Source organism: Pelophylax lessonae, assembly GCF_965119305.1.
Source record: "Pelophylax lessonae genome assembly, chromosome: 1".
Taxonomy (NCBI): domain Eukaryota; kingdom Metazoa; phylum Chordata; class Amphibia; order Anura; family Ranidae; genus Pelophylax; species Pelophylax lessonae.
The window spans coordinates 306,977,044-307,004,946 of record NC_138768.1 but is presented as its reverse complement, the minus strand read 5'-3'; the positions used below and the strand labels follow the sequence as shown (position 1 = coordinate 307,004,946).

The window sequence follows — 27,903 nt, the reverse complement described above, 5'->3', positions numbered from 1 at the left end:
TTGGTTTGCAGGTTTTTATTGTAATGTGGATGTCAACAAAACTTGTACAGGTTAGAATATAAAACATTCATGACTTCTCTTCAGTCATCTTGCAGGAACTATTAAAACCAGATCACTGACTCAACTGCAAATGAAGAGACCCGCAAAAAAGGCCCAACAAATTAGAACGAGCTTAGCTTAGAAAGAGTACAATAGATCTTCATGGGCACACTCCCTCCAGCCATATTTTACCACAATGCTAAGTGCTGACAAAACCACTTCAGCAAAACCTTGTTTACAACTTACACACTGAAGGGCCTGCAAAAAAATGTTGGATTCTTATTTAAAAAACAAAAAACAAACATTGGTACTACCGTTAAATTTTCATTTTAATATCTCCACAAATTGTGAATACTAAGGTACAGACAAAGAATAGTCATAATGTAACAATGGAGGGACTCCATGCTAGCATTATAAATATGGAATTATAAATTTAAAACATTTCTGGCTTAAAAAATAAATCTTGAGTAAGGGAGGCTTTCAACTTCTAGTAGGGTCTCTCCCTGCGCTCCTGGCGATGATCACCCCTAGATGAAAGAAAAAAAAAAACATTAGATGATCCGGGAAAGAGTGGGAGTTAATACAAGCATGCTGAATAATTGCTTACTTATCCATCTTGCCAGGGCCACCACGTCTTCCACCACCACCTCTTCCTCCCATCGGCTCCAAGAGAGGTCCTGGGGGACCAGGTGGTCCACCTCTCCTTCCTCCACCAAATCCTCGGTCCATTCCCCGACCTCTAAAGCCTCCTCTGTCTCCTCCTCGTCCACCTCTAAACATTCCAGGGCCACCTCGGTCCATCAAACCTCTGCCTCCTCTCATACCAGGACCGCCTCTACCTCTTTCATTACCTGGTGGAGGGGATGGGGGGAAAATGAAAAATCTGGATGAAAGGTAGCATAAGCAAGCTAAACTGAGCATTAAAGTCTGCATTCACTGCGTTTTTTTGCTTCTGCTGCACTTAGCACTATTAAAACATTCAGTTATGTAGCGATACATAGTCAATCTTGCTAGCAAGCACCTCCACAGGTTAGAGCAACACAGTAGATAAGGAGCAGTTCATTTGTGCAACTAAAGTTCAGAAGTGGCAACAGATCTTTACAAACTGAACAAATGGGTGGGCTGTACTCCAGGATTTTAAAAACCCTTGGTAAACGCAACACTGACCCTTCCCAAAAGGTTAGGGACTTGAATACATACATTATTCTTCGCTCCCATAATTCTCTACAAACACCTGGGGCTGTTTAAGCAAGCCCTTGGCCTCTCTGTGTATAATACAATATCTATTGGTCCTGTATTATACTTTGATGCGACCACTGGCTTTGTACCTTAGAGAAGTACAATGAGGGTGGTCTCAGTTGAAAGTAACTTGCTGGAGCAAGAAAGCAAGTTTACCAACTGTATTCCTACTCCACAGACTTAAACGTTTATCTGTGGGGGGGGGGGGGGGGGGGGGGGGGGGGTGTATTTTTTTCTTTCCCTGCTTGGAGCTTTAAGGAGTTACATACACAAATTGAACTATTGATCATGAAAGATTGCATGCTACCATGTTCTTTTATTTTAGATTGATCACTGCATGTTGCCTTGTGTATACCATACTCCTTAGGGGGCTGTTTAACAGTCAATTTCTAATTCTAGTGTTTATAAGCATGACTGAGCAACTAAAGGAGCAGGCTATTTGAAATTGTCCATGTAACTTAGTCCTATAAACAGACTGAGCACTTCATTCAGTTTCAAGACTGCATGAGACTTAATGTACCACTTTCAATATACAGATTTACCAATGTATATATAATATCTCTATAAATAAATATTTTATTGTATATCTTTTCATGCAACACTAAAGAAATGACACTTTGCTACAATGTAAAGTAGTGAGTGTACAGCTTGTATAACCGTGTAAATGTGTTGTCCCCTCAAAATAAGTCGTCTAAACCGCTGGCAACAAGAGTACACCAACTGAAATGTCCAAATTGGGCCTAAAGTGTCAATATTTTGTGTGGCCACCATTATTTTCCAGCACTGCCTTAACTTTTTAGCATGGCGTTCAGAGTTTTACAGGTTGTCACTGGAGTCCTCTTCCACTCCATGACAACATCACCAAGCTGGTGGATGTTAGAGACCTTGCGCTCCTCCACCTTCCCTTTGAGGATGCCCCACAGATGCTCAAAAGGGTTTAGGTCTGGAGACATGCCTGGCCAGTCCCTTCACCTTTATGACTCAGCTTCTTTAGCAAGGCAGTGGTCATCTTGGAGATGTGTTTGGGGTTATTCTGTTGGAATACTGCCCTGACAGTCTCCAAAGTGAGGGGGATCATGCTCTGTACATGTTGGCATTCATGGTTTCCTCAATGAACTGTAGCTCCCCACTACCAGCAGCACTCATGCAGCCCCAGACCATGACATTCCCACCACCATGCTTGACTGTAGGCAAGACACTTGTCTTTGTACTCCTCACCTGGTTGCTGCCACACGCTTGACACCGCCTGAACCAAATACATGTTTTCTTGGCCTCATCCAGCCACAGGACATGGTTCAAGTAATCCATCTCCTTAGTCTGCTTGTCTTCAGCAAACTGTTTGCGGGCTCTCTAGTGCATCATCTTTGGAAGCGGTTTCCTTCTGGGACGACAGCCATGCAGAGTGCGGTGTATGGTCTGAGACCGGCATGTACAACACCTTCCATGATTTTTAACTAGGCTGTGCATTAAATACATTTTGTATTTTTATAATACTTGGTTGTTGTACATGCCAGTTATAACTGAGGTACCGAGAAAATCAAAAATCACTTAACAGTCCCTCTTCCCAATTTTTGGAGAACATAGTCTCCATTCTCCCCTTGGATTTCAATACGGATGCTGGTACCTCTTAACCCACTATTTAGGCTTGCCCCCAAATTATTGGCTGTGTGTCGAGTTATTTTGAATTGGACAGCAAAATTACTGTTTTTACAAGCTGTACACTCTCTACTTTACATTGTAGCAAAGTGTCATTTCTTAGTGTTGTCAGGTAAGAAAACGTACAAAAAAGGTTAGGAGTGCACACTTTTGTGAGATACTGTATACACACACAGGCAGAGTGCCCATGACAAATGATTCAGGGATCTTAGCTAGACCCAGGCAAACATCAATTGTAACAACTGTGCTGTGTCTAAAAGCACTTCAGAATTTCTGCTCTGCGTTATATGTAAATGCTACTAAGAAAGCTAGAAAACCTCTCAATTGAGCAAAACTAAATCAAATTACCCATCTGATGTCAGTACTGGTGACTTAATCTGTCGGAAAGTTCTTTCAGAACCAAATTTTCAGGCAGAGCAGTCATGGAGCTGTGTCTGAAAAGTGATGTCAGAGACCCTGTGACCAGTGGCATATGGTCACATGGCTGGCAAAGCATTTAAAATTATTCAAGCAGAAAAAAATAAATAAATAAATGTAGCGAAAGCACACTTTAGCAAGATTCCATGTCATTTCGGCAGTGAGCAAAGGTTCAAAATGATATCAAGTCACGCTGTTATGTAACAGATTCAAAGTTATTGAGTACAGTAAAAGATATTACCTTGGGGTGGGAATGGAGGAGGAATGAAGCCTTCAGGTTTAGGAGCCTTACACTGATTACACTCTGTTCGCCAGGCAAAGTTCTGATTACCACAACCGCTAAAAAAGAAAAAAGCCCATTAACAGACTCACCAGAACAAGAGAAAAATCCTTGCATCCCAATTTATAACCATTCATGCATTATAAGAGTTGGCCTACGATACATACGGGTTTGGACACTGCCAGTCTCCAGCTCTGTGCTGCACATTGGGCCCACTGACAGGGCTGCCACGGGGACCACCACCACGTGGTCCTCTCGGCATAAATCCACCACGGTCCCCTCCTCTGCCCATCATTCTTGGCATGGGACCTGCAATTTGAAAAATGTATTAAACTAGTCAGCCACTGCTTAATACTTGCAAGATAGAGTAGAGTAAACATACAGGAAAACATGTTCAAGCTTTGATTACAGAATTCCTACCTCCCCTAAGGAGTGGGGGTTGCCCCCCACGACCATCACGTGGCAATAATCCACCTCTCATGCTAGCTGGGGCCTTCTTACGAGCCAAAGAGACTTTCAGTTTATTTCCTTGAAATTCTTTTCCTGTAACAACCAAAAACAGTACATAAAGATTTGCATAAACAATCTGATTTTTTTTTTTTTAAAGGAGATTTTGCTGTAAAGCCATTACAAAAGCTCATTCCTTTTTAAAACCCTGCGGGGGAAAATAATATAAATAAATGTCCCAGCAGTGGAAACGACCCCTTCCGCCACTTCCTGATGATCTTCGGCCTTACCTGGCAGATTGGTTAGCCCGAAAACCGATCCAGCAGTTGCTGGTAGCAGAGATGAGCAGAGGAAAGATGGTCTCCGCTCAGATCTATTGCCTAGGACTGCAGCGTCATGTCACTTCTGGTTCCAGCCCAATGTAATCAAGGCCATTTTAAAGCAGAGGACCTGTCACTGCTTACACTAACAGTTTAAACCGCCCCCCATCCTCACGTGCAGTGGTGAACATAGGTCATGCCCACCAGTGTTCACACCACACGTGAAGCATTACTGAGATCAGAGGGAGAGCAGTAATTTTAGCACTAGCTTTCAAACTCTAAACCGGTAACATGTAGAAAATTTAAAGCGTAGCCTATGGAGTTTTTTTTTTAACCACTTGCCGCCCGACTATATACGGCGGCGGTCAGCCCCTCCCAGGCAAAGTGACGTACCGGTACGTCACTAGCCTGGGAGCGAGCGCGCCGCCGGCGCGCTCCCGCTCGTACCAGAGGAAGCCGGCGCGTGTGACCGGCGGACCCGATGTCCGGTCACTCGCGATCGTCGGGCAGAGAGGGAGAAAGGCAGGCGGCTAGTGTAAACAAAGCTGCCCGTCATTCTCCCCTGTGTAAAAACACGGATCACTCGGTCCTGCTATTGCACCACTAGCCACATCCAATGACAGTTAGAAGCACGCCCCTAGGGACACACTTAACCCTTCTCCAATAAAGTTAACCCCTACCCTCCCAGTGTCATTTTTTACATCAACAGTGCATATGTATAGCAGTGATTACTGTAGTAATGTCACTGGTACCCCCAAAAGTGTCAGTCAAGGATCCGATCTGTACGCCGCAGTACCACAAAAATCGCAGATAGTCGCCATTCCAACAAAAAACTTTCCCTTAGTAAACGCAATAACTTTTGCGCAAACCAATCAAAATACGCTTATTGTGATTTTTTTTTAACCAAACAAAAAACATAGGTAGCAGAAAACAAATTGGCCAAAAATTTAAAAAATTTTTTTTACATTTTTTGGGGGGAGGAATTTCATATAAAAATGTGAAAAATTTATTTTTCAAAATTGTCGCTCTTGTTTATATTATAGCGCATGGAAGAAGAAAAAAAAAAAAAAAAAAAAAAAAAAAATCGCACAGGTGGTCAAAAATCGAAAGAAAGCTCTGTTTGTGGGGAAAAATGGACGTCAATTTCATTTGGGTACAGCGTCGCACGACCGCGCAATTGTCCATTAAAGTTGCGCAGTGCCGAATCGCAAAATACCCCCTGGTCAGGAAGGGGGTAAAATCTTCCACGGCTTAAGTACTGTAGGTTGCAATTTTAAAGTACGATGTTGGGCACTCAAGTTATTGTATTTTGTTCTTGAATTCATTAAAATATTTTTTCCCCAAAAAATGCATTGGGTGGTGGGGGAATTATATACACTGCTCAAAAGAATGAAACTTTTTTTAGAGTATAGCATCAAGTCAATTAATTACTGGGATAATGATCTGGCAAGTTAAGTAGCAGAGGGGGTTGTTAATTCGTTTCAGTTGCTTTGGTGTTAATGACATTAACAGGTGCACAAGATGGGCAACAATGAGACAACCCCCAAAACAGAGGTTGCACAGGAAGTCCAACTATTCCAGGATGGCACATCAACATGTGCCATTGCCAGGTTTGCCGTGTCTCCCAGCACAGTCTCAAGAGCACGGAGGAGATTCCGGGAGACAGGCAGTTACTCTAGGAGAGCTGGACAGGGCTGTAGAAGGTCCCTAACCCATCAACAGGATGAGCACTGCCATAGCCCTACAAATTATCTCCAAGCAGGCCACAATCAGAAACAAGTCCTCCAGTGGGCCCTGCCCTGCTCACTGCCCGACACTGGAGCTTGATTGACATATACCACTGAACACTAGAATCGGCAGACCCGCCACTGGCGCCCTGTGCTTCATACAGATGAGAGCAGGTTCACCCTGAGCACATGCGAGACGTGAAAGGGCCTGGAGAAGGTTATGCTGCCTGAGACGGAATGGATTCCATTGAAAGGCCCCCACGCTCGCCTGCCCTAAATCCAATAGAACCCTGGATCATTTGTTTCGGTCCATCAGATGCCACCAGGTTGCACTGCAGTCTGTTCAGAAGCTCAGTGATGCCCTGGTCCAGATCTGGAAGGAAATACCCCAGGACACCATCATCTCATTAGGAGTATGCCCCGACGTGGTCATCAGGCATGCATACAAGCACGTGAGGGCCATACAAACGAGTATCATTTTGAATCACTGCAATGAAATTTCAGCAAAATGTAAGACTACCGCATCATTTTTTCCACTTTGTTTTCATGGTGTCTTTGAATTGAACCATCTGTATGCAAGGTGGAGAATTTATTTCCATCAAACGATGTGGCATTCTTTCATTCCTAACATTACCCAGTCCATATCAGTACAGATATCCAGCATGATATTTTTCCCCATTGAGATCTGAATGTGTTTTTAATTTTTTGAGCAGTATGTGTGTATACATACATAATATATACACACACGGTTACAGAAAAAATGGTGGTATAGAACAGTAGGATTTTATATAGGACTGGGGAAAAAAAAAAAAAAAAAAAAAGTACAAAAATTGCATAGATAAGCAGGTTTTCTAACGAAGTTTAAAAATCCAAAAAGCAGCTGGTTTATTGCAGAAAAGAAACGCAATGTCTTCTGCAATAAAATATACCTGCTCAGTCTGCCATAAAGGTTTTTCAAATACGGGAAAAATAAAATACACAAAACATTTACCGTCACATAGTTCCACAGCAGATTTAGCGGAAGGCATGTCTTCAAATGAAAATGTTCCATCACCCTTTGGTTTTCCAGTTTCCTTGTCCGTAAAAATGTTTACTAGTGGCTGCCCAGTTCTTTTGTTGATCTATGCAAGACAAGACATGTGTGTTAATATTGTGCTGCAACAGGGAAGGACAAAAAAAAAAAAAACTGAAAACCACCCCTTCATACTACTTTAAAAGTAAGGCAAGTATACAAGTTTTATGAAGGAAGCCGCAAAATATACTGGTTTACCTGAATAGCAAAAGTCCAGTACTAATGTACACAGCATATACTTATTCTCAGGGTGCTCCAGGCTCATGGTCTGCCCTGCATCAGCCAAGACTGGCTACAGGGAGGAGGGAAGAGTGCTCAACAGCTGGTAATGTGAGCAGTGATGTCACCCATAGGCTTACTATGGCTCATCTGTAGTCAGCAATCCCTCCTCTTAGCCCTAGTGTGTACGAGTTAAGGACCTTGGATTGTAAGCTAACCATCTAGCTCTGTATCCCTACATGATTTGATGGCATTAAACAAGTACTTGTAATGAATAGGCAAGTAAGACTTTTTATACATGTTAGCATTGGTTTTAGGAGTGGGAGTATTTTTAAGTCTAATAAAATCTGGGAATTCTACTTTAAACGAACTGAAAAAACTGCTCACTGCCCAGCTGAAGAGATTGTCAGGATTTCCAATATTAAACAGAATCTACAAGTAGACATTCAGAAAAAAATAAAATTGCAATTCTATTAAAATATAGTAGAACCCCACCAGATCCACGGTCACTAATATTCGCAGACTACCTAAACCAACAACTTCCTTCTGACAACAGGGGGACAGGGCCATCCTCTCGACACTGCAAAAGCATTTGATAGTGTGGAGTGGCCCCATTTATGGGAGGTGCTGAAATTACTTGGCCTGGGTAGCCTCTTCATCAGCTGGATTAAGTTATACTCCGCTCCGAGGGCTGTCATGCATATCAATGGATCCTACTCACTCATTTCATCTTTATGGAGGGACTCACCAGGTGCCCCCTTTCCCCTCTACACTGGCAACTGAGCCACCGGCAAGGGCTGTTCGTCAGTCTCCATTTTGGAATTTCGAAGGGGAGAGGGAAGATATATCTAGAACGCCAATGATGCATTGCATCTGGGGAACACTACAGGCTCTCTATCATCCCTTATAACATTTGGCTCACTCAGGTTTTTTCAACTGGGACAAATCTGTTCGGCCACTAGATGCCCAGCAATCGCTGATCCCGCACTGCACAGCCGATAAAAGTAGTGGATTAATTTAAATACTTCGGGGTTTGGGTTCACCATAGAGTGAAGATTATTTCTTTCTATTCTTCTTTACAACTTACAACTCTTTGATAAGTTCACTTCTCAGCTATTCTACATTATGCACAACTTCTCGTTGTGGATTCCACGTATATGGTTTAAAACGTATGGATTCCCTTTTTCGTAATCTCACCTGGAAAGGTGGCAACCCCAGAATTTGTATGTTCCACATTGCAATTGCCCAAGGATAGCTGAGGCCTTGCTGTCCCTCATGCAAGACTATTTCCTTGCTGCACAACTTCAGCATTTTGCAGGGTGGGGAGATCGAGCTATGACTAACCCTAATCAAGCTATACTGCTCTCCCAAGATGCTAAATACCATCTCTCCTGGCTCAATGACTCCTTATGATATCCCACATTAACGGAAAAGGTATAGAATCATGAAAAATTCTGGGATCTCACTACACTCCTATATGGGAAGACATACATTTTGTGGAATTGGATAAACTTCATGGTTTTGATCATTTGTATTATCATGGGGTGCAATTCCTTCATCAAATGTTTACACAGGATCAATTACGATCCTTTCAGGATGTATACAATAGAGTTTGCAATCTCCCCTCAAATTCAGTATCTTCAGCTATGCCACACCCTTTCAGCACAGGCCAAATTGTCTAATTTGATCCACACTCCCTTAATAGACACTCTAGCTACTAGCACAGATAGAAAGGGTCATTAACAGCTATTAACCTTAGCTAACCATCATTTGATTGCCAAGAGCTTGCTGTATTGTCAAATCCCTGTCAATTGCCCCTGAACAGACAACGCGAAACAAGAAAGGCTCAGTAACAAATGCAAACTAAATCAGAGGGGCATAAAGGCTTGGTGGGCTTAATATCAAGAGTAACAAACTGTCCCAACAGGAGACCGGTATACTTAGCCATCACCCACCTTGACCTCCCCACAGTTTTTAAAGAAGTCCACCAACTCTTCAACAGTGACATTTTCATTTAGACCCTGCACGTAAATAGTTGTGTTCTCAGGTTCCTCTTCTGGTTCCATAGGGGGTGCTAAAATTATATAAAAAAAAAAAAAAAAAAATTGCATCAATAACTTGTATACAAGAAAAAAAAAAATGAACCTTAGTTGGTCATGTACCTTAGTATGACTTAGTTAAACCTTTTAGGCCCCTTTTACACAGGCTATCCCCGATCAGGTATGCCTGTCAGTTTTCCCAGGCAGGCCTGATCGAACCTTGCATTTCTCCCCTATGGCAGGGCGGATGTCAGCGGACACATGTCGGCTGACATCCGCCACTATCCGATCCTGCCCACAAAATGCAAATGGAGGGTGGTCTCATTTTCCAGCCATCTGGCGAATCGAATGAAAACAGACTGGCGGTCCATTTTCACCCAATTTCCCCATAGAAAGAGGAGATGGACCAGTCATCCCCCTGCCCAGCCAAGTGATCCCCACGGAACCCGCCAAATGGAGGCGCCTGTGTAAAAGGGGCCTTAATGTCACTGAGGCTAGAAAATCCTGCTGCAGGATCTTTGACAACCTACAGATTAAAGGACTGTCCTTTCAAGACTATGATCATACCACTACAGTAAGCATTAGTTTGTCATGACATACAACTGGTATCTTAGCAATACATACCGAAGTCAGGTTCAGGGCCATCATCCAGAAGTCCTGAGAATCGAAAAGTACAAAAAGAAGTTACTAACAAGAATATATCGCCTGTGCAACACAAACATTAACATCCATTAACTACAAAAGAACACCATGAAAAATGGGGGTTCAAAGGCACACAGAGCAGGGGCATGATATAACCATTTTTTGGTAGATGTGTGCTTCATAAAAATTATTTTAATTTACGGGAAAGAAAAAAGCTTAGTATAGTATATTGCACATTTACTGCTACAATACAAATGTAATGTAGCAGTAAAGGGCCAGGCTTTTCTAAGGGGGCAGGGACACTTATTACCAACAGATTGTAAACCTTTGTGTGCCCATGTGTACGTAAGCTTTTGCACAAAAGTTTGTGCAATTCAAAAATAAAAAATAAAATCAGTGAATACAACACTTCCCCAAATTACACACGTTTGGATTTGCTTGGGTTTTTTTTTGTCTTCCATTTTGCGTAACCAAATAACCATGTATACCCTTAAGTAATGCCGGCCAGACCCTTAAACTTTTGCACACAGTAAATTTTACACCATGTTTAGGTGTGACCAAAATAAAAATAAAATTGCTAAAAATCATAAAAAAGGGAGAGGGAAAACTGTTCAGTGTTACACTACCCATTTGTAATACTCAAAAACTTACCACCAGGCTTACTGAAGCCAGCTCGATCTCCACCGCTGCTGGGAGAATAAAGGTGAAGAAATGAAGGCCTTTTCCCTTTAAAGAGCCATAAAGCATTCTGGGCCTCGAAGGGGGTTCAAGGGTACAGAGCCGGCAGTGGCTTAACATGTCCATACAAAGCATCTGTCTCAGCGTGGCACTAATCTTCATTTATGTTTGTATTTGATTCAAGATTCAGCCTGAACATTTCAATATCTAAAAACAGACCTTTCTGCTAAGTGGGCTCAAAAACTCAGTGTCTGTATTAAGCGTGCAATGCTCATGTCACGATTTCCAGATTCTACTGCTGTAAAAATGCGAATCTCACAAACTAAAAACTCTTAAATTACAGCATGTGTGGAGAACCAAAATGTGTAGTAACACTCATTCAAAAGGACACGTACTGACATACTGTTTAAATTACACTCAGCAGCATTAAAGCATGTAAAACCACCTCCTTCAAAAACCAGCAGAGCCACAATGCAGTAGTACATTTTATTACCCGACCTAATGGATTTCTTCAACTTGCACAAGGTTTAGGACAATATTGTTAAAATATGAAGGAGGTTGTCAAACATGTTAATGCACGCAACATTGTTGGGCAATAAGCTGCGGCTTTTTGAAATGCTTCTGTGTCCATCTGGCTAAGCTTTTATACAACCAGGATATATTCATGGCTATGCAAAAAAATGCATTAAAAGGCCTCATGGTTACTAAGGAAATCTGCCAGAATAGAAATACATGGGCTGCAGTTGCAGAATTTCTGAAGGTGCATCATCCAGGATTCTCCTCCAGCTTGCATTACCTGGCTTGTAACCGACCCATAAAAAGCAGGTCAACTCTGGATAATGCTATTCATGTCACCGATTGCTTCCATACTTCTATCCTGTCAGGTTCCATTTCCAATCAAGTAGTTTTTTGGTAACAAAAGTAAAAAATTGGGGCAAAAAAACATCCCATTGTAGAAGCATTGCACCTTTAATACCCATATCTGCATCTTTAAATTAAATTACAATCACTGTAGCTGCCAGCTTTTAAAAAAACACCATACAAAAAACTTACAAAAATTGTAAACTAGACAAATTACAGTGTACTAACTAACCATTTTGGTTACATTTTTAGTTAGTCTAAAAATTACAATTTACAGAACACTTTTATATTTAGGTCTGAAAAATTAGCAAATTCTCCTCTCCATTTAGACACCGAGTCCCACTTTTCATTATGCTGCCGGCTGAGTAATTTATAGAACTGAAGTGTATACAACGCTCTCACTTTGTAACCTGTGGCATATAAATTTGACAAAGCATGTTAAAATAAGGGATTTTCATGTACAACCAACAACAAAAACATCCAGAAAAAAAAAAAAAAAAAATTCAAGAAAAAAAGCATTCATGTGGTATTCACTTGAGCCAAATACATTAACCTACCTTGTTACATCTCTGAAAAACCTGCCCACACTGGATAAATTATGCAGATAACATACTTTCTGCTTGCATTTAACAGGCTCAATTATAAATTCATGCATATATTTACATTCTAAAGTTAGGCCCACTAATGCTGAACTACGAAAAGGCTATTAAACCAGTTAAAAATATTTGCATGAAAAGCTGAAAAAAAGGTTTTTGATTTTATAAAGAGGGAAAAAAAAAAACCCACACATGGCAAAAATACTATGCAGGAAGGCTTTTCAGAGGTTTTAGCTACAAATCAGGCAGTTTATTATAAACCATAAATGCAAGAGTTTTAGGAAAAACTGTGGAGGCACTGAATGACCTCTTAAATGGCTCCACAAATTAATTGACACAAGCTGCACAGACAATGTAGTACAATGTGGCCTTATTTTAGAAGAGAAAAAAAAAAAGAGACAATGAACGGATCAAAAAGGCCAATAGGGCTGCAGAGCTCTGTGCAGCTTTTCATGGAAAACATGTATACTTACAGAAACCCACTTTTTACAATTACTGAAGTGTAAGGGATGAGAGACACTCATGTCAAAGCCTCCCAAACAAATGACCTGTAAACCCAGATACCCCTAATAAGTGCTGCTCTGAAAGGTAAAAAAACAAAGCCATTAATAAGCAATAACCACTACGATTTTATTATTGACCCTTCCTTATGTGACTGTTCAGAACAGCACACTGGGGCCTAAGTACACACATGGTTCTAAAATGCAATTCAAGGATCAGAATGAGACATTGAACAGGAAGCAAGGACTGTTTGAATAAAATTAGAGTAGAGCTTGCAATGAAAAAAGGCCGATGTTACCAACTTCTCAATGCTTGGCAGTTAATAGAAATCAAAGCTTAGCAATGGACTTAGAAAACCATTTTATAAAAGCAGTCCTATGTCTTATCCTGCTGGATGTCCAGCAATGGTGCGAGTAACCTGCAATGCCAGACAAGTTACCAGTGACCAATTTGCTATTGGATAGACAAAGCAGATCAGTTTTGTTTGGGAAGTTGCCTTCTATCAAAAAAGGAAGAAACTTCAATACCAAAAAAAAAAAAAAAAAAAAAGTAAAAAGATGGTAACCACTAAAGGCTGGCTTTGCGAGCCCATAAAAAAAAAAAAAAAACACATCTGTGCTGCACTCAGATGCTTTTTTTTCCCCCCAAACCATTAGGGTGACTCCATCTAGAGGGAATTAAAGGTTAATCCTTGAATAGTAGGTTTGTTCTTACCCCATGCCTCCACGGCCTCCCCTACTGCCACGATTCATGCCACCTCTGTCATACATGCCCCGGCCCCTACCACGGGAATCTGAGCCTCCAGAGTTACGGCCTTCAGGACCAGAATAACCTTGGTGGGATTCCTGCCCATAAGAGCCTTTGTTATTTGGGTGGTCTTGACGATAACTACCTAAACAGCCAATGAAAAAAAGAAAAAAAGTTAGATACAATTTGCAGTCTTTTTAAATGAAACAAATGTATGGAAGATCAAGACTGGCACAAATTTTTGCTTTGTGGCCAGCCCCTCTTTCAAGCTCCCATGCTGCACTGTATAAGTGTTTGTTAAATACCTTTGAGAAGTGTCTTCAGGCCGGTCACGAGACTACCAGCCGCTCTGCTATTACTATCCAGGGCTACAGCAGGAGCTGAGCTCTCCCTGACATCAGCCAGGAGTCACATATTCGCCGAGCTACAACTCGGCTCCTCCCGCTGTAGCCCTGGATTGTGTTATCGGAGTGGCTGGCAGTCATGTGATTGGCCTGAAGCTACTTCACAATAAGGTATTTAGAGCCTTTGGTTCTTACATACACTGCAGGATGGGAGCTCGAAAGAGGGGCTGGCAGTGACACTTGACATGACAAGACAGGCTCCCAAGCTAACACAAGGGGGGGGGGGGGGGGTTTGGGTGTGGGTGATGCAAGCCACGTTAGTCAGGGGCTCAGAAGCCATGGATTATCGTGGTCACAGAGGGGAGGGCAGAAACTGGCAGGGTCAGCCAGATTTTTTTTTTTTAGTTTCCAGAGGGGCAGGTTGGACCTCACAAGCAATGTTCTGTTTAACCAGCAGTAAGGAAACAGGCTCTCTTTTTTGGGGTAACATTAAAAAGCTTGTGTCACATCACAGTGCAGGAGTTCCTTGTGTAGAATTTTACACTTAAACCCATTCATCAGCCTCAGTTTCCAAATGTACATTTTTAGTAGATAAGCTCATAAGAGCTGGGAGAGACTAACAGTATCAGTCAGGTAAATAATTGGTCACTACTGCTTTAGTTGACCGATTGTTCTAATGAAACACACGATCATCAATTCAGCAGGGCTTACTTTGGTTGGGCATAGCATCAATTTTTGCTGTAAAAAGAAAACATGTTGAATGAGTAATCACTCAGCAGTGAAAGCATATCTGCACAAATCAAAATTTGTGATTTTGGCATAATCCAGCTTATTCTGTTATCCAGGTAAATGCACACCAACATTACTTTAACAGCCCTCAGTGCAATGGGAGACTTCAAAATTAAACACATAAAAGGTCTCTAGCAGTGTAATGCTAGGCACACCACCTAGCATCCCCCAATATAATTCTCTATAACCATAGACTTAAGGCAACATCATGCTCCAGAAGCCCCACAGAGTAGCAGTAAAGAAAGAGAGCATAAGCTGGTCATTTCCAAAAAAAGCTCATACATATTCTTTGGACCTAGTTAGTAGTGAAGTTGCTGAAGCAGTCACTTGTTGCATGGGCTAGCTGGCTGGGACCTGGGGATAGATGTAGTTGACCTGACTATAGGCCATGTTGGGCTGCCTATTCTGAATCCTTATGTCAGGTTTAGCAGCTTTCCTAAAGGCCATTTCAAAGCACTTTGGCATTGGCACTTTATAGCACCTGCACTGGTTCACCTAAAATAGGTTTAGTTTAAAACCAGATGCAAGACGTTACTTTCCATTATGGCTTGCCTTTACTGACGTGCCTTTCAGTTACGTTGGCGCATAATGAATAGGTTGGGCAGAAAAAAAAAATAAAAAAACACACAAACACTTGTTACAAAATTAGTTTTTTTTGCCACTCACTTTGCTGGCTATAGCCACTGCTCTGCTGCCCATACTGGCTAGGAGGCTGGCTGCCATAAGATGACGAAGGTGGTGGATAGCTTGTAGGAGGTGGCTGTTGAGGTGGCTGCTGCTGTTGCTGCTGGTAACTGCTCTGTTGGCCATAACCACCTTGTTGCCCATAACTGCTTGGTTGGCCATAGCTACTCGGCTGAGAGTAGGAACTCTGTTGTCCATAGCTGCCCTGTTGAGTGTAAGAGCTTGGCTGGGAATATGAACTCTGCTCATAACTGGAAGGCTGAGATGTGGAATAACTTGGGGGGAGAAAAAAAAATAAATTGTATAAAAACCAAATATTAGAGTTTTAAAAATACATCAGCAATATTCAAGACTTTTGCCCATAAAGAAACCCTATAATTTCCCCCCCGCGGGCTGTCTAACCTTTTCCCGGCCACAAACTTGCGTCATAGATCAGGTGGAATCGCAGCTATGCGATTTCAACAACCCTGGCAGAGCGCAAAATAGGTATGCTCCAAGCCCTTGTCCCCCGGAAGCCTATACTACCCGCTGCTTTGATTAGCTGTTGAAAGCGAAGAAAATATCAGTTGCTATTAGGCAATAGCATGTGTGACTGCTGGTGCTTAGTGACTGGCCTAATGTGGTCCTTGGTCAGGAAGGCTAGAGCTAACCAGGTTCTTTCCTTGCTCCAGAAGCTGCATAGAGCAGCAAGAAAATGAGTGAAGGCTGGTAACTTTCAAAAATATATAAATATTCTTTGTACCTAGTTGGTGGGTAAGATGGTGGCGCAGTCACTTGTTGCATAGGGTAGCTGGCTGGGACCTGGGGATAGCTGTAGCTGCTTTGACTGTAGCCCATGCTGGGCTGTGCATACGTGGCTGTACTTGGTGGAGGTTGGCTTGTATCTGCTGGTTTGCTTCCATCTTGAGGTCTTAATAGAAAAAAAAAACACCCCAAAAAAACAATGAAATGCAAAGAGACTGATTGCAGAAAAGATTTAATTTAAGTCATACAGCCATGACTGTAGACCTTGTTCATTACCTTGCTGGAGCAGTGGTTGCAGGTTGCTGTCCATAGGAAGGGTATGCCGGCTGGGCACCATAAGCAGTGGGGGCAGCATATGAAGCCTGGGTAGTGGCAGTAGTAGCAGTACTGCTGTCATAACCTGTTGTTCCGTATCCTTGGATAGGCTGGCTATAGGCCTGGGGTGCTGCTGGAGCAGTGTAACCTAAAACACAGGGGGGAGAAATGTGTTAAATACAAGCTGTCATTGTACAGTGATTTTTTTTTTAAATAAAATTACAATGTTGCGAGTGGTTTACCTTCCTGTACACAATGTTACAGTTAGCATAGTTTACAGCTCTGTGCACTACAACACATATCCCCCTGATTTAGAGGAAGGGGTAGGTATTCTTATAGATATACTATGGTGACTGAGCATAGTCACCCTAGAATAAAAGTCTGTTTCTGCTAGAATCACCAGGTGAAAGTAGCCAAAAAAAAAAAAAAAACAACTAGCGTAGCCAGTAGCCACCATATCTAAGGACTGGCAAGGAGCAATAAAAAGCTTTATCCTGAATAGAGGATACCTGTGAGAAGCTTGAGCTCCAAATCAACCCACAAAGTCAGTGTATCGTCATTTAATTTTTGATAAGAGAAAATCACTGCAGCAAAACCTAATGCAGTAGCTTAGTTTCAGCTTGCAACAGAAGTGGTTAGTGGTAGGATCTCCAGGTAAGAATCTTGGAAGCAGATTTACACAAGAATGATTTACTTACACTGTATACAGTGAACACCAAATATGAGCAGTAAGATTTAGCAACAGGTTTTGGAGTTTTAGCTGCCAGTCATTTTTACATACGTGTTCCGTTACATACTCTAGGTCTAAAAATGAGTCCACCATCACTTTTGGAAACAGATGCTGGAGAATAAAACTGGATTTTTGTAAGAACTTACCATAAAATCCTTTTCTCTGAAGTCCACCGACAGATGCAGCTCTTATGCTTCTTATACCATTGGGTTATGCTGCCCCCTACAGGAGTAGTACTAGGCAGAAAAAACAGTTTACCATGCCTACAGGGGCTGTCCCTATAGGAATAATCCCACACACCCTGCTCCAGCATACCAGTTTTGTTGCAAGCAGTAAGACACAAACCATCCCCACATCAGAGGGTGGGTGCTGCGTCTGTCAATGGGCTTCAGAGGATTTTTACAAAAATCCAGGTTTTCTCCATCGTTCATTGACAGACGCAGCTCTTAAGCTTCTTATACCATTCACCTGGGGGCGCTATTGCCACAGCAATAGCGCCCCCCAGGTGAAACTGCAATAAGGGCAGGAGGCAGCGGCAAGGCACAGCGCCAGGCATCTTTTAGGAAGCACCAGTCCTATCCCCAGTAGTGGGCCCATGTCTACCCCCCCACAACCACTAAGGGATATGGGAGGGGTTGCATCACTCACAATACCACGGACCGGGTGGGCCCCGCTACGGACAGACCACCTCCCACCCAGAGTGGGGGTGCTGCCACCCGAGGTACGCTGCGTGACTCGGAGTTCCAGGTCACTGCGTCCCAGCAAGACATCCACTCGCAGGCTTGTCCCCATCCATAATGGGGGCTCTGTTGTAGCGAGGCCTAGTGCAGGACTAACCTGCTCACACCCATAGGCCAGGCTGGAAGACCTCAAGGCACCCATTTCACACAGTCCGCCGGCGGTCCCCGTTTTTCTCAGCGGGGGATCGATCTGCCAATCCCCCGCTAAGCAGGCGGATGGCAGCTCTGTCTCCGCGCTGTGTGCGGAGACAGAGCTGTCAGGTCCCACTGTTCTGTGGGGGAATCTGATGGGACCGGACCGTCTGTCCTCACCCGATGGATGGAAAATAGGGTTTCCATCTGTCCAGATTTTAAGGATCGGATGTCAGCGGACATCTCTCTGCTAACATCCGATGCCCCATAGAGATGCATGGGGCATCCGTTCAGATCCGCAAAAAAAAAAAAAAAAAAAGCGGATCTGAACAGTCCGTCCACCTGTGTGAAAGGGGCCTAAGGATCTAGATTATCCAGTGTGAAAACTCAGCCGGCTGTCGCTTGTAGTTCACCAGGAGGATCCCCCTGAACACTGACTAGCAGAAGTAAAGAAAATAAAATATTCTTTAATTAAAAAAAAAAAAACTGAGACCAAAGTCCCAGCAGGAAACCTAGGTCCTACTCCTTCACTAGGCAGAAACAAACTGGTATGCTGGAGCAGGGTGGGGGGTATAAGCAGCATAAGAGCTGTGTCTGTCAATGGACGATCGAGAAAGTGGCAATTTTAATTTATGTCACACAGTGAACAGTAACTTTTTTTAATAAAAAAAAAAAATAAAAATTATGTTGCGCTGAGCTGATACCCAACACATCAAACCTTAAAATTGCCCCAACCTATGAAACTAACTTCCAGTAAACAACAATGTTAAGGCTTTAAAAGCCCTTACAGGTCATCAATTTAGAGTTCACTGTAGGGGCGTTTTCACAATACTGCAGTATGATTTTCTGGGACACAGACTGCATGCAGGACTTTTCTGGCGCTTTAAGAAAATGCATCAAAGCCGCCCAATGTAATAAAGTCCATGCCAAAGCACAGGTAACCTGCAAGTACTCCATACCAGTGCGAAAGCACTCTTAAAAAGGAGGGCTCTAGAATGGTTTCTCTCACTCTGGTGTGCAGCGATATGCAACGTGTAATGCAACTGTTATCATAGCCAGTGCCCAACATGCATTTACGTTCATGTGTCTCATCCACTGAAGATAATGGAGCACAGGATTGTGACAGTTGAAACCAGTGATGTAAAACTGGTATTTTTTTTGGTAGCCATGTGGGATAGCTGCTAGATCACTCCCATCTGAAAGCTGACAGTCAGCTTGTAACGCTTACAGACAATACCAAGTTTCCAGCAGCAGGGAATGGGTTTGCTTTCACAGGGCTAGAGATTGTTACACTGCAATGCCTGCCGCTACCTAAGCCTTCTTCACGTTTGGGGATTTTGTTTAGAACAAAGCAGTCCATTTAATGGTTACACTACACCTGATCTAGAGCCAGATAAATTACCCTTTTAATGCAGTCAACTTTAACAAAAAACACACTTAAATAGATCAGTCAATCTTACCAGCAGGAGGCTGTCCATAAGCAGTAGCATAGGCTGACTGACCATACGTGGCAGCAGTGGTTTGTGCCTGTGTGTAACTGGCATCTGTAGGTTGCCCATAAGTGCCATAACTCTGTTGTCCATAGGTTGCCTGAAAAAAGCAGAAGAGTTCTATTGAATACAGAAGACCCAACGTGCACATCCAGAAATGTAATAAGGTCAGAGCTACATGAGTAATAAGTGTACTGTGCAAAATCAAAACATTCAGTAAATCTCTGCAATGCACGCACCTTTTCCTGTATTTTATCCCTCTACAAACATCGCAAGTACAGAAAAATATGATTCTACCATTTTACAGTGACAACCATGTCTTTGCTGCACTAAAACTAGTGTTGTACTCTTCCAGACTATAGAAGGCCTCACCATGTTATGGATAAGAGGGATGATTGTAGTCCAGCAGAAAAAAAAAAAAAAAAAAAAAAAAACCACAAACTTAAGATTTCAGCTTGCTACAGAAGTTAGGTGCTCCCTGAATTTTTGGCGTAGCAGTTTTTTTTTGATACTTGTGCCATTTGTCTGGAGACCCATATGGAAAGGTTCATGTATTGCAGAGATATACTTTTAAACTTTTTAAGTATCACCCACCACATTTGAAAAACACTAGCTAAATCCCTCCAATGGACTAGGTTATATGTGGCACTGTTCTGATCTACGGCTCCTACTGTAATAAAATTACTTTTTATGGAAAGGATTTAACCACTTCCATATAATGTGGCAGGGCGGCCTGGCTGCGCAAAAATCATGTATAGGTACACGATTTTGTGCAGGAGTTCTCATGAGCGTGCCGCTCCCGCTGTGATCAGACACAGGAGCCAAACAGCAGGTCCAGCCACCGCTGGCCATCCACAATTGTGCAGGGGAATGACAGACTGGCCTTCTGCCCATGTACACAAGGCAGACAGCTGTTCTGTCACAGGTGGAGAATCTTGCGTTTCAGCTAAGCTTAAACACCAGTCTCTTCTCTAGCACATCCACCCCCCAGTAAGAAACCATTTCCTAAGAGCACAGAACCCTTTGATCATCCCTAGTGTTAACCTCTAGCCTTGCAGAGTAATTTATACACAAACAGTGCATGTTTTTTTTTTTTTTTTAGCACTGATCACTATTGGTGTCACTGGTCCCCAAGTGTCACATAAGCCCCGTACACACGTAGCGATCGTCGGCCGAACGATCGGCCGTCTTTTGTCCAGGGCTGTCCTGTCCGCTGAAAAGTGCAAAAGACTGCACACGAATTTTGTTGGCCAACAACAGCCGCCTGCAGAAGTGATGTCATGTGATGGTTAACTTTCCCTGTGTTTTTTCTTCTCTGAGCATGCCCAGTCTTGCAAATCTGCTGATTGTCGGCCGAATTTTGTAGACTGGCGAACAATCGGCCGTTCTGGTGTTGGCCTACAAAAATTTTAATGCCTGCACGACAGATTCTGTTCGGCCGAAAATACGCTGTCGGAAGCATCATACTAACAAGCCTACAATCGGCCGAATATTTACGGCCGACAATCAGTACGTGTGTACGGGGCTTTAATGTCAGATTTGTCCACCACAATATCAGTCCTGCTAAAAATCTGATCGCCGCCATGACTAGTAAAAATAAAAAAAATAAAGTCCATAAATATATCCCATAGTTTGTAGACGCTATAACTTTTGCATAAAATCAATCAAAATACACTTATTAGGATTTTGTTTTACCAAAAATATGTAGTAGAATACATATTAGCCTAAACTGATGAAATCATTCCTTTTTATTTTGGAAATGTTTTATAGCAGAAAGTAAAAGATTGTTTTCAAAAATGGTTGGTCTTTGTTTATAGCGCAACAGATGCAGGCAGAGACTGCTCTGGATCAATACAGGACTCAGGCAAGTATTTGGAGCGAACAAATTTAGGCCCGTTACAGCAACAGCTTTTCTTCTTTAGGAATGAAGGTTTTACATAAATTAAAAACGAACCATCATAAGCAACAGTGTTAAAAGCAGAAGAAATTTTAGGAAATATGCAAGCAGGCAGCTCTTTACTGCAGAATAGATTATTTTTGCTGCAATAGGATGTGCCTGGTCGCAGTTCCCTATGGAATGTACACTGTGCTGCAATGTGCAGATTCCTATGTGCAGAATGACATCAATGAAAGCCCAAAAACCTGTCACGCGGGGAGATAACAGTGGCTGGCAAGAGATGTAACTGACATATTGCTGGAAGTTTGATGCAAGTTTATCTCTGCCTTAAACGGTTTGTGTCAACCCTCTGCCACTTGTGGACAGCTGGGTCTGAGAAAAAAAACCCCCCACAGACTTATTGGCTGGATCACTAGGTGAAAATGAAGGGAAAGCAAACAAATGCAGCCACTGCATCAAAAGTATTGGTAAGCTGCAATATAATACAGGTCTCAGCAAAACCCACATGCCAGGTCACAATAGCAAATGGAAACTGCGTCCTGGCTACCCAGCAGCAGAGGTCTGGATTCCTCCCATGTGCCCCGCCCCTCGAGCGTGCATGAAATAAAGGTCAGACTGTCAGGTAATGGAGGCTTTGCTGGCTGGTGGAGTGGGATACACGCTCCTTTGTGCGGAGCGGTGCCCTCCTCTGGTGGGCTGTGCTGCAATGAGCACAGCTTGCTCTCACTGCCCACCCACCTCAGACAAATTCCCAGTAGGACAGCTGGGGTTGAGGTTGTGGGCTTTGTTGCTCTTTTCTTACCACCAGTGAGTGGAAAGGGAGTGCCACTCGTCAGTGCCCATCACTTCCCACGGCTGCAGGAAAACATGTTTTGAGTTTTCCCCTGGCCAGCAGTCAAAACGGTCCTATCCTAAATGAGATTATTCCGTGTTCAGGAAAGGGAGGTTGAAATGCACCTTAGAAGCTGCCAGTGTAGAAAAGTGTACATCAAACCTAAATCTCTCCTGCCCCCCCAATATGCTTGCTGAAAGTACACAATACTTGTCCGGATAAGCAAGTCCCATCCATTTTTCTACATGCATAAATGCCTCACTTTTTAGAGAGTCAATACCTGAGGAGTCTGTGTGTATCCTTGAGCTGGCTGGGCAGTATAAGCACTATAGCTGAAAAAACAACAATGAGTAAAAAGCATTAGGTCTATTAGAAAAGGTATAAAAGCACACAGGCAAGAATAGATATACCCCAAACACTTACCTCGGCTGGGCACCAGCCTGGCTATAGGTGCTATAATCTACAAGAGAAATAGAAACATGTTAAAATGTGAATTCGCACACAAAAAAAAACCTCACGTATAACTGGTGATTATTAAGTATCATGGCGGAAATCCAATACAGAGGAAATAAATTATTGACATCCAACCAGAATATTTGAATGAATAGGACCAAAAGCAGTATATGAAGTCAGCGATAGCACCACAGGCTCAAAAGCAGACTTGAAGTTGGGCACAAGCCCATTTAACATAGCCAGGCGTAAGATTACTGTGGTGAAAGATCTTTAATTGAAGTATTCTGTCTTTAGAAGCAATTACTGAGTTATAGGTCTTTACACTCACACCAGTAGGTTGCCAAGTTGTAGGTATAGGAAGGTCCATCTATTTTGAGCAATATGGGGAATCTGGGGTTAGAATCCATCATAACTGTATAGTTTGCTGAAATCAATTTAGTTGCATGAGGTCTACCCAATTTTTCAAGAGGATTTCAAAGTGGGGTAGCATGGTGAAGAGGATCATAAAATTTGAAGCTAGGGAGGCCAAAGTCTTCCTGCAATTTCTGAAAAATCTTAAAGCCCTGAGTAGGGACTGAATGTCACAGGTAGACAACACTTTGGGATGACCATCTCTATGAATCAGTAATGGTAAGTAATTTAGACGAGATGGATTAAGCCAAAGCATTAGAAGGAGAGGTGGTCCATGAAGCTGTGGAAATACAGTGCATCCAGAAAGTATTCACAGCGCTTCACTTTACACATTTTATGTTACAGCCTTACTCCAAAGCGGATAAAATTCATTATTTTACATACAATACACCATAATGACAACGTGAAAAGTGAAATCCTTGCAAAAAAAATAAATAAATCACAAGTATATAAGTATTTACAGCCTTTGCCATGACACTAAGAATTGAGCTCAGGTGCATCCTGTCTCCACTGATCATCCTTGAGATGTTTCCTTCAACTTGGGGGGTCCACTTGTGGTAAATTCAGTTTATTGGACATGATTTGGAAAGGCACACACCTGTCTATACAAGATCCCATAGTTAACAGTGCGTGTAAGAGCACAAGCCAAGCTCTGAAGTCCAAGGCATTGCCTGTAGACCTCCGAGACAGGATTTTATCAGGGCACAGATGTGGGGGAAAGTACAGAAAAAGGTCTTCAGTGTTGAAGGTCCCAATGAGCACAGTGGCTTCTATCATCCGTAAATGGAAGATGTTTGGAACCACCAGGGCTCTTCCTAGAGCGGGCTGCCTGGCCAAACGGGGGAGAAAGGCCTTAGTCAGGGAGGTGACCAAGAACCTGATGGTCACTGAGAGCTCCAGCGTTTCTCTGTGGAAAGAGGAGAACCTTCCAGAAGAACCACCATCTCTGCAGCACTTCAATCAAGCCTGTACATTTTTCGGGGTGGCTCCCCCCCCCCCCCCGTTTTCACCTGGTGGTCTAGGAACACCCCCATATTAGTGCCCCCAGTGTGAATGAAAGGGCACAGGGGGCACTTTTCCCCAGCAGCTTTGTCAGCCTTGTGGGAAGGGATTGTTACATGATCTAGCAGAGTAATACCTAGTACACGCAATCAGAAAAATATTGCTTTCCGAGCGATTGTACCATAATCTGATCATTAGTACACTGCTTGAGAGCCAATCACGACAGTTCACCCAAAATTATTCGAAGGGACAAACACGAAACTCTTGTACAACAAAAAGGAACATGAGATTTTCATTTAGTCCCCATTCACATTTGTGCAATGCGGGAACGCTGTGAATATGCAGCGTGATTTCACACTGCCATATGCGATACGCAGGGGGTGTCAATTAAAGGTTAACGACCCCCAGTTGAGTTGGCATATCCCAGTGCGATCTGCAAGTTCGCACAGAATCAGATCGCACTAGTGAGAACCACCATGCGATCAGATTCTGCTGCAGATTAAAAAAGGATCCTGTGCGTGTTTCAGTGCGATAGGGGTGCGAATTCAGCCATACAAACTGTATGGCTGAAATTTGCACCGCAGAGATTGCATGTAATTTAGGAGCAGTGCGCTCTGATCGCACTAATGTGAACCGGCCCTTAATCAGAACAGTATTCTTCCAGGGAGAGAAAAAAAATAAAAGACTCAAGAGCATGCCTGCTCTGTAACAAAAGAATACAGTACATCACTTCTGAAGTTGTATTCTATTGTACTAGAATTTTCTTAGCTTTAGTAATCTCTACAATTTCAATACGAGACCAGCAAAACAAAACAAATTGGACGATCACTTGTCTGATATTCTTGTGTACAAGGCTTTAGATAAGCTAACTCAAGCCATAACTCAAGCTAATACTTTTTATAACCAGTTACAATTCATGTTTGTCCCATTTTCGGACAAAAGCTCTGTACTAACAGATTATCGTACAATCCCTTCGAAAGCTGTGTTTTTGGTACGATATTCTGATCATATGCATGTGGCTTAAAGCTGGATACACATATTTACTGCTTAATTTCCTTTAGCTTTACCTGCAACTATGTAGAGCAAAGGCCTGCCTGATTGCATGCAATTTGAAAGTTTAAGTTTTATTCCATAGGGCAGTGATGGCGAACCTTGGCACCCCAGCTGTTTTGGAACTTCATTTCCCATGATGCTCAACCACACTATAGCGTAATGCATAAGCATCATGGGAGATGTAGTTCCAAAACATCTGGGGTGCCAAGGTTTGCCATCACTGCCATAGGGTTTTGGCAAATTTAAAATAAAAGTCGTACAAGAAAATTGTATAGTGTGTAGCATGATGGAGAGCCCTTGTCCTTTTGAAAAATCGGACTTAGGCTGGCCATACATATTCAATTTACTGTTAGATTTACCACAAACCAAATATGAGGTCAAAGCTAAACTCTTTCACTTGTATCCAATTAGGTGAGTCTTTGTACTACATAGTTGAAGGTAAATTTCAAGAAAAATGTACAATGTATGGCCAGCCCTAATGGCCGCTGGATCACCAGGTGATCAAAAAAAAAAAAATAAAAAACCCAAGGGGGGGGGGGGGCAGAACAGCTACCGTCATATCTAAGGACTGGCATGCTACAATGCAGTACCAGGACAATTTCATCTAGACCATGGGTGTCCAACCTTTTGGCTTCTCTGGACCACATTGAGTGTAGAGAAATTCTCGGGCCGCATATTAAATATATACTATAGTTAAGGTATATAAGTAATAAAACGCCACTGCGCCCCCCCAGCACTAAATTTAACACAACTAGTGGATTTTCCCCACCAAGGCAGCCTCTGCCTACAGTTAGTTGGAAGCCGCTGTGGCCGTGCCCCCAACTCACCTTCCTTCCTCCCCAGGCAAAAAAAAAATTATCAGGGGGCAGTGGGCTGCATTGCCTGCAGTTCCGGGCCGCATGCGGCCCCCTGGGCCGCAGGTTGGACATGCCTGATCTAAAGCCTGGGCCAAACATGCCAAATTATGCCCCCCCCCAAGATGTATTAGCAGTATGTCAGCAAAAATCCCCTCCCCCAAAAAATAAAATTTAGCACTAGACCCCATATTCATAAATTCCCCCTCCTACCAGCACTAATCTTTGCTACCCCCTCCCAAAAAAATAAGTACCCCCCTCCAATACCTTTAAATATCCCCACAAAGCACAAATCTAACCCTACTCCAAATTTCCTCCTTCCAGCACAAATTCCCCTGCCCCATCCTCCCACCCTAGCACAAACTGCCCCACAAATCATCCCTAATGCACAAATCCCCCCCCCCAAAAAAATTTCCATTTTAGTTTTATATAACCCCTCCCCCCCAAAAAAATTACCCCTCCAATTTGCCCTCCTAGAACCACTTACCCCCCCCCCCCACCAAGAAAAATAAAAAAAGATACTAGTTCCTAGGGCAGCCATCCCTCCTACAATGCAATTGTTTGCTTCTGACTATACACATGAAGGTCATGCCACATGCACTATAGCAACGTCCACCCCATACAATGGACTTTAGTAGGGAGCAGCTCTCGCCTGCAATGTGTTACATGGCATGCATGGATTCCATATAATGCACGATATCCCCATTTATAAAACATGCGCATGGTATAATCAGTACGGATGCTCACACAGACCACCATCGTGTATACGAGGGCCCTGCTAATCCTCCCCAGTGAAGGGGCCTATGGCGCCATACAGGCCGCTAAAAGGCGGCCGGAAGCTGAGCTGGTCACTAGGCCCATGCTGTAAACAGCCCCGCACGCTGACCCCCTCCCCCCTTCTACACACATACAGGCCCACCACACAGAAGAGCGGGAGACTTTAGAAGAGAAAATAGAAAACCAACCCTGAAAGCCAGGGACTGCCGCCACCGACGCTGCTGAGGGATCGCTGGCTGGGGTCTCCATTGCCAACACGGCTTGGCGCCTCGTGTACCCGGGCGGGACGCGGTGACCTGCCTGACTGAGGCCTAGGATATACAAACCAAGCCCGCACAGACTGTGCTCTACCAACTACAAGACGACGGCCACGCGAAGAGGACAGCAGTGCCGCGTGAAATGGAACGTCGAACGTGCAGGCCCGCCCAGTCAGGAAGATTTCATCACACGAGCCGAACCCGCTACTACTCACCGGTGGAAGCCATTTTGAGTGCCCTCGCTGCTTCAACGTCCGTGTAAGGGAAGTATGCCGCGCATGCGCAGTACTCACCGCCCGGACTGTACCACTTTCAATTTGGGGGCGGGGGGAGTATCCGGGAGGGGGGGCTGCCTTTGCGTCGCATTCAAAAGAAAAGCCCGGGGGGTATCTTTGCTTCCAATTCTGTGGGGATGGTGAACGGGCTTTTGCGAGAGCTGGAAGAAGGTATTTCACACGAGAGCATTGTGTACCTCCCCCATGTATGATCTGTAGTGGTGTGACCCGTTGGGGGGGGGGGGGGTAGAGTTGCATGGAGAAACAGTGAGGGGCAAAGAAAGATGGCTGGGGAGGGCCATGCTATTGTTCTGGGTGGGTATTGTGTAACCTGTGCACATAGAAGACCTTTGTTGTGCTGTGTTTGCTGGACTCCTATGTCCTCTCATTATCAGTCAGGCAGACATATACCTTTACACTGCAGAAGTGGATGATAGATAGAGGGAGAGCTGGCCTAGTCCACATTCCCACAAAGATTTATTAGGAATACATGAACAAATTAATACTAATAAAAAACAAAGGTGCTAAAACCGCTCATTAGGCCACACTTTGTGGCTATATTCTCCCAGACCGGCTGGAGCCTCTAGCATAACCTGGGTCCCTGCTGGCTGACATGTTTGGAGGGTAAGTTCTAGGACTCTGAG

The 27,903-nt window shown here is 43.3% G+C and overlaps 1 protein-coding gene across 3 annotated transcripts; it reads right to left on the bottom strand.

Annotated features, from left to right (window-relative positions):
• EWSR1 (EWS RNA binding protein 1) lies at positions 1-27,258 on the bottom strand. Of its 3 annotated transcripts, none has more exons than XM_082270553.1 (17): positions 27,200-27,258; positions 22,601-22,637; positions 22,458-22,509; positions 19,419-19,548; positions 16,318-16,504; positions 16,040-16,207; positions 15,280-15,572; positions 13,448-13,625; positions 10,749-10,786; positions 10,080-10,112; positions 9,372-9,490; positions 7,117-7,246; positions 4,052-4,174; positions 3,799-3,940; positions 3,593-3,690; positions 647-890; positions 1-566 (listed from the first exon to the last, which is right to left on the bottom strand). In XM_082270553.1, the coding sequence occupies exons 1-17, from the start codon at positions 27,210-27,212 to the stop codon at positions 527-529; spliced, it is 2,025 nt and encodes a 674-aa protein (XP_082126679.1). In that variant the 5' UTR covers positions 27,213-27,258; the 3' UTR covers positions 1-526. The 3 variants fall into 3 exon arrangements, with proteins under 3 accessions (XP_082126679.1, XP_082126680.1, XP_082126681.1); XM_082270554.1 differs by having other exon boundaries at positions 10,749-10,783; XM_082270555.1 differs by lacking the exon at positions 16,040-16,207.
• Between the last annotated feature and the right edge of the window lie 645 nt (positions 27,259-27,903).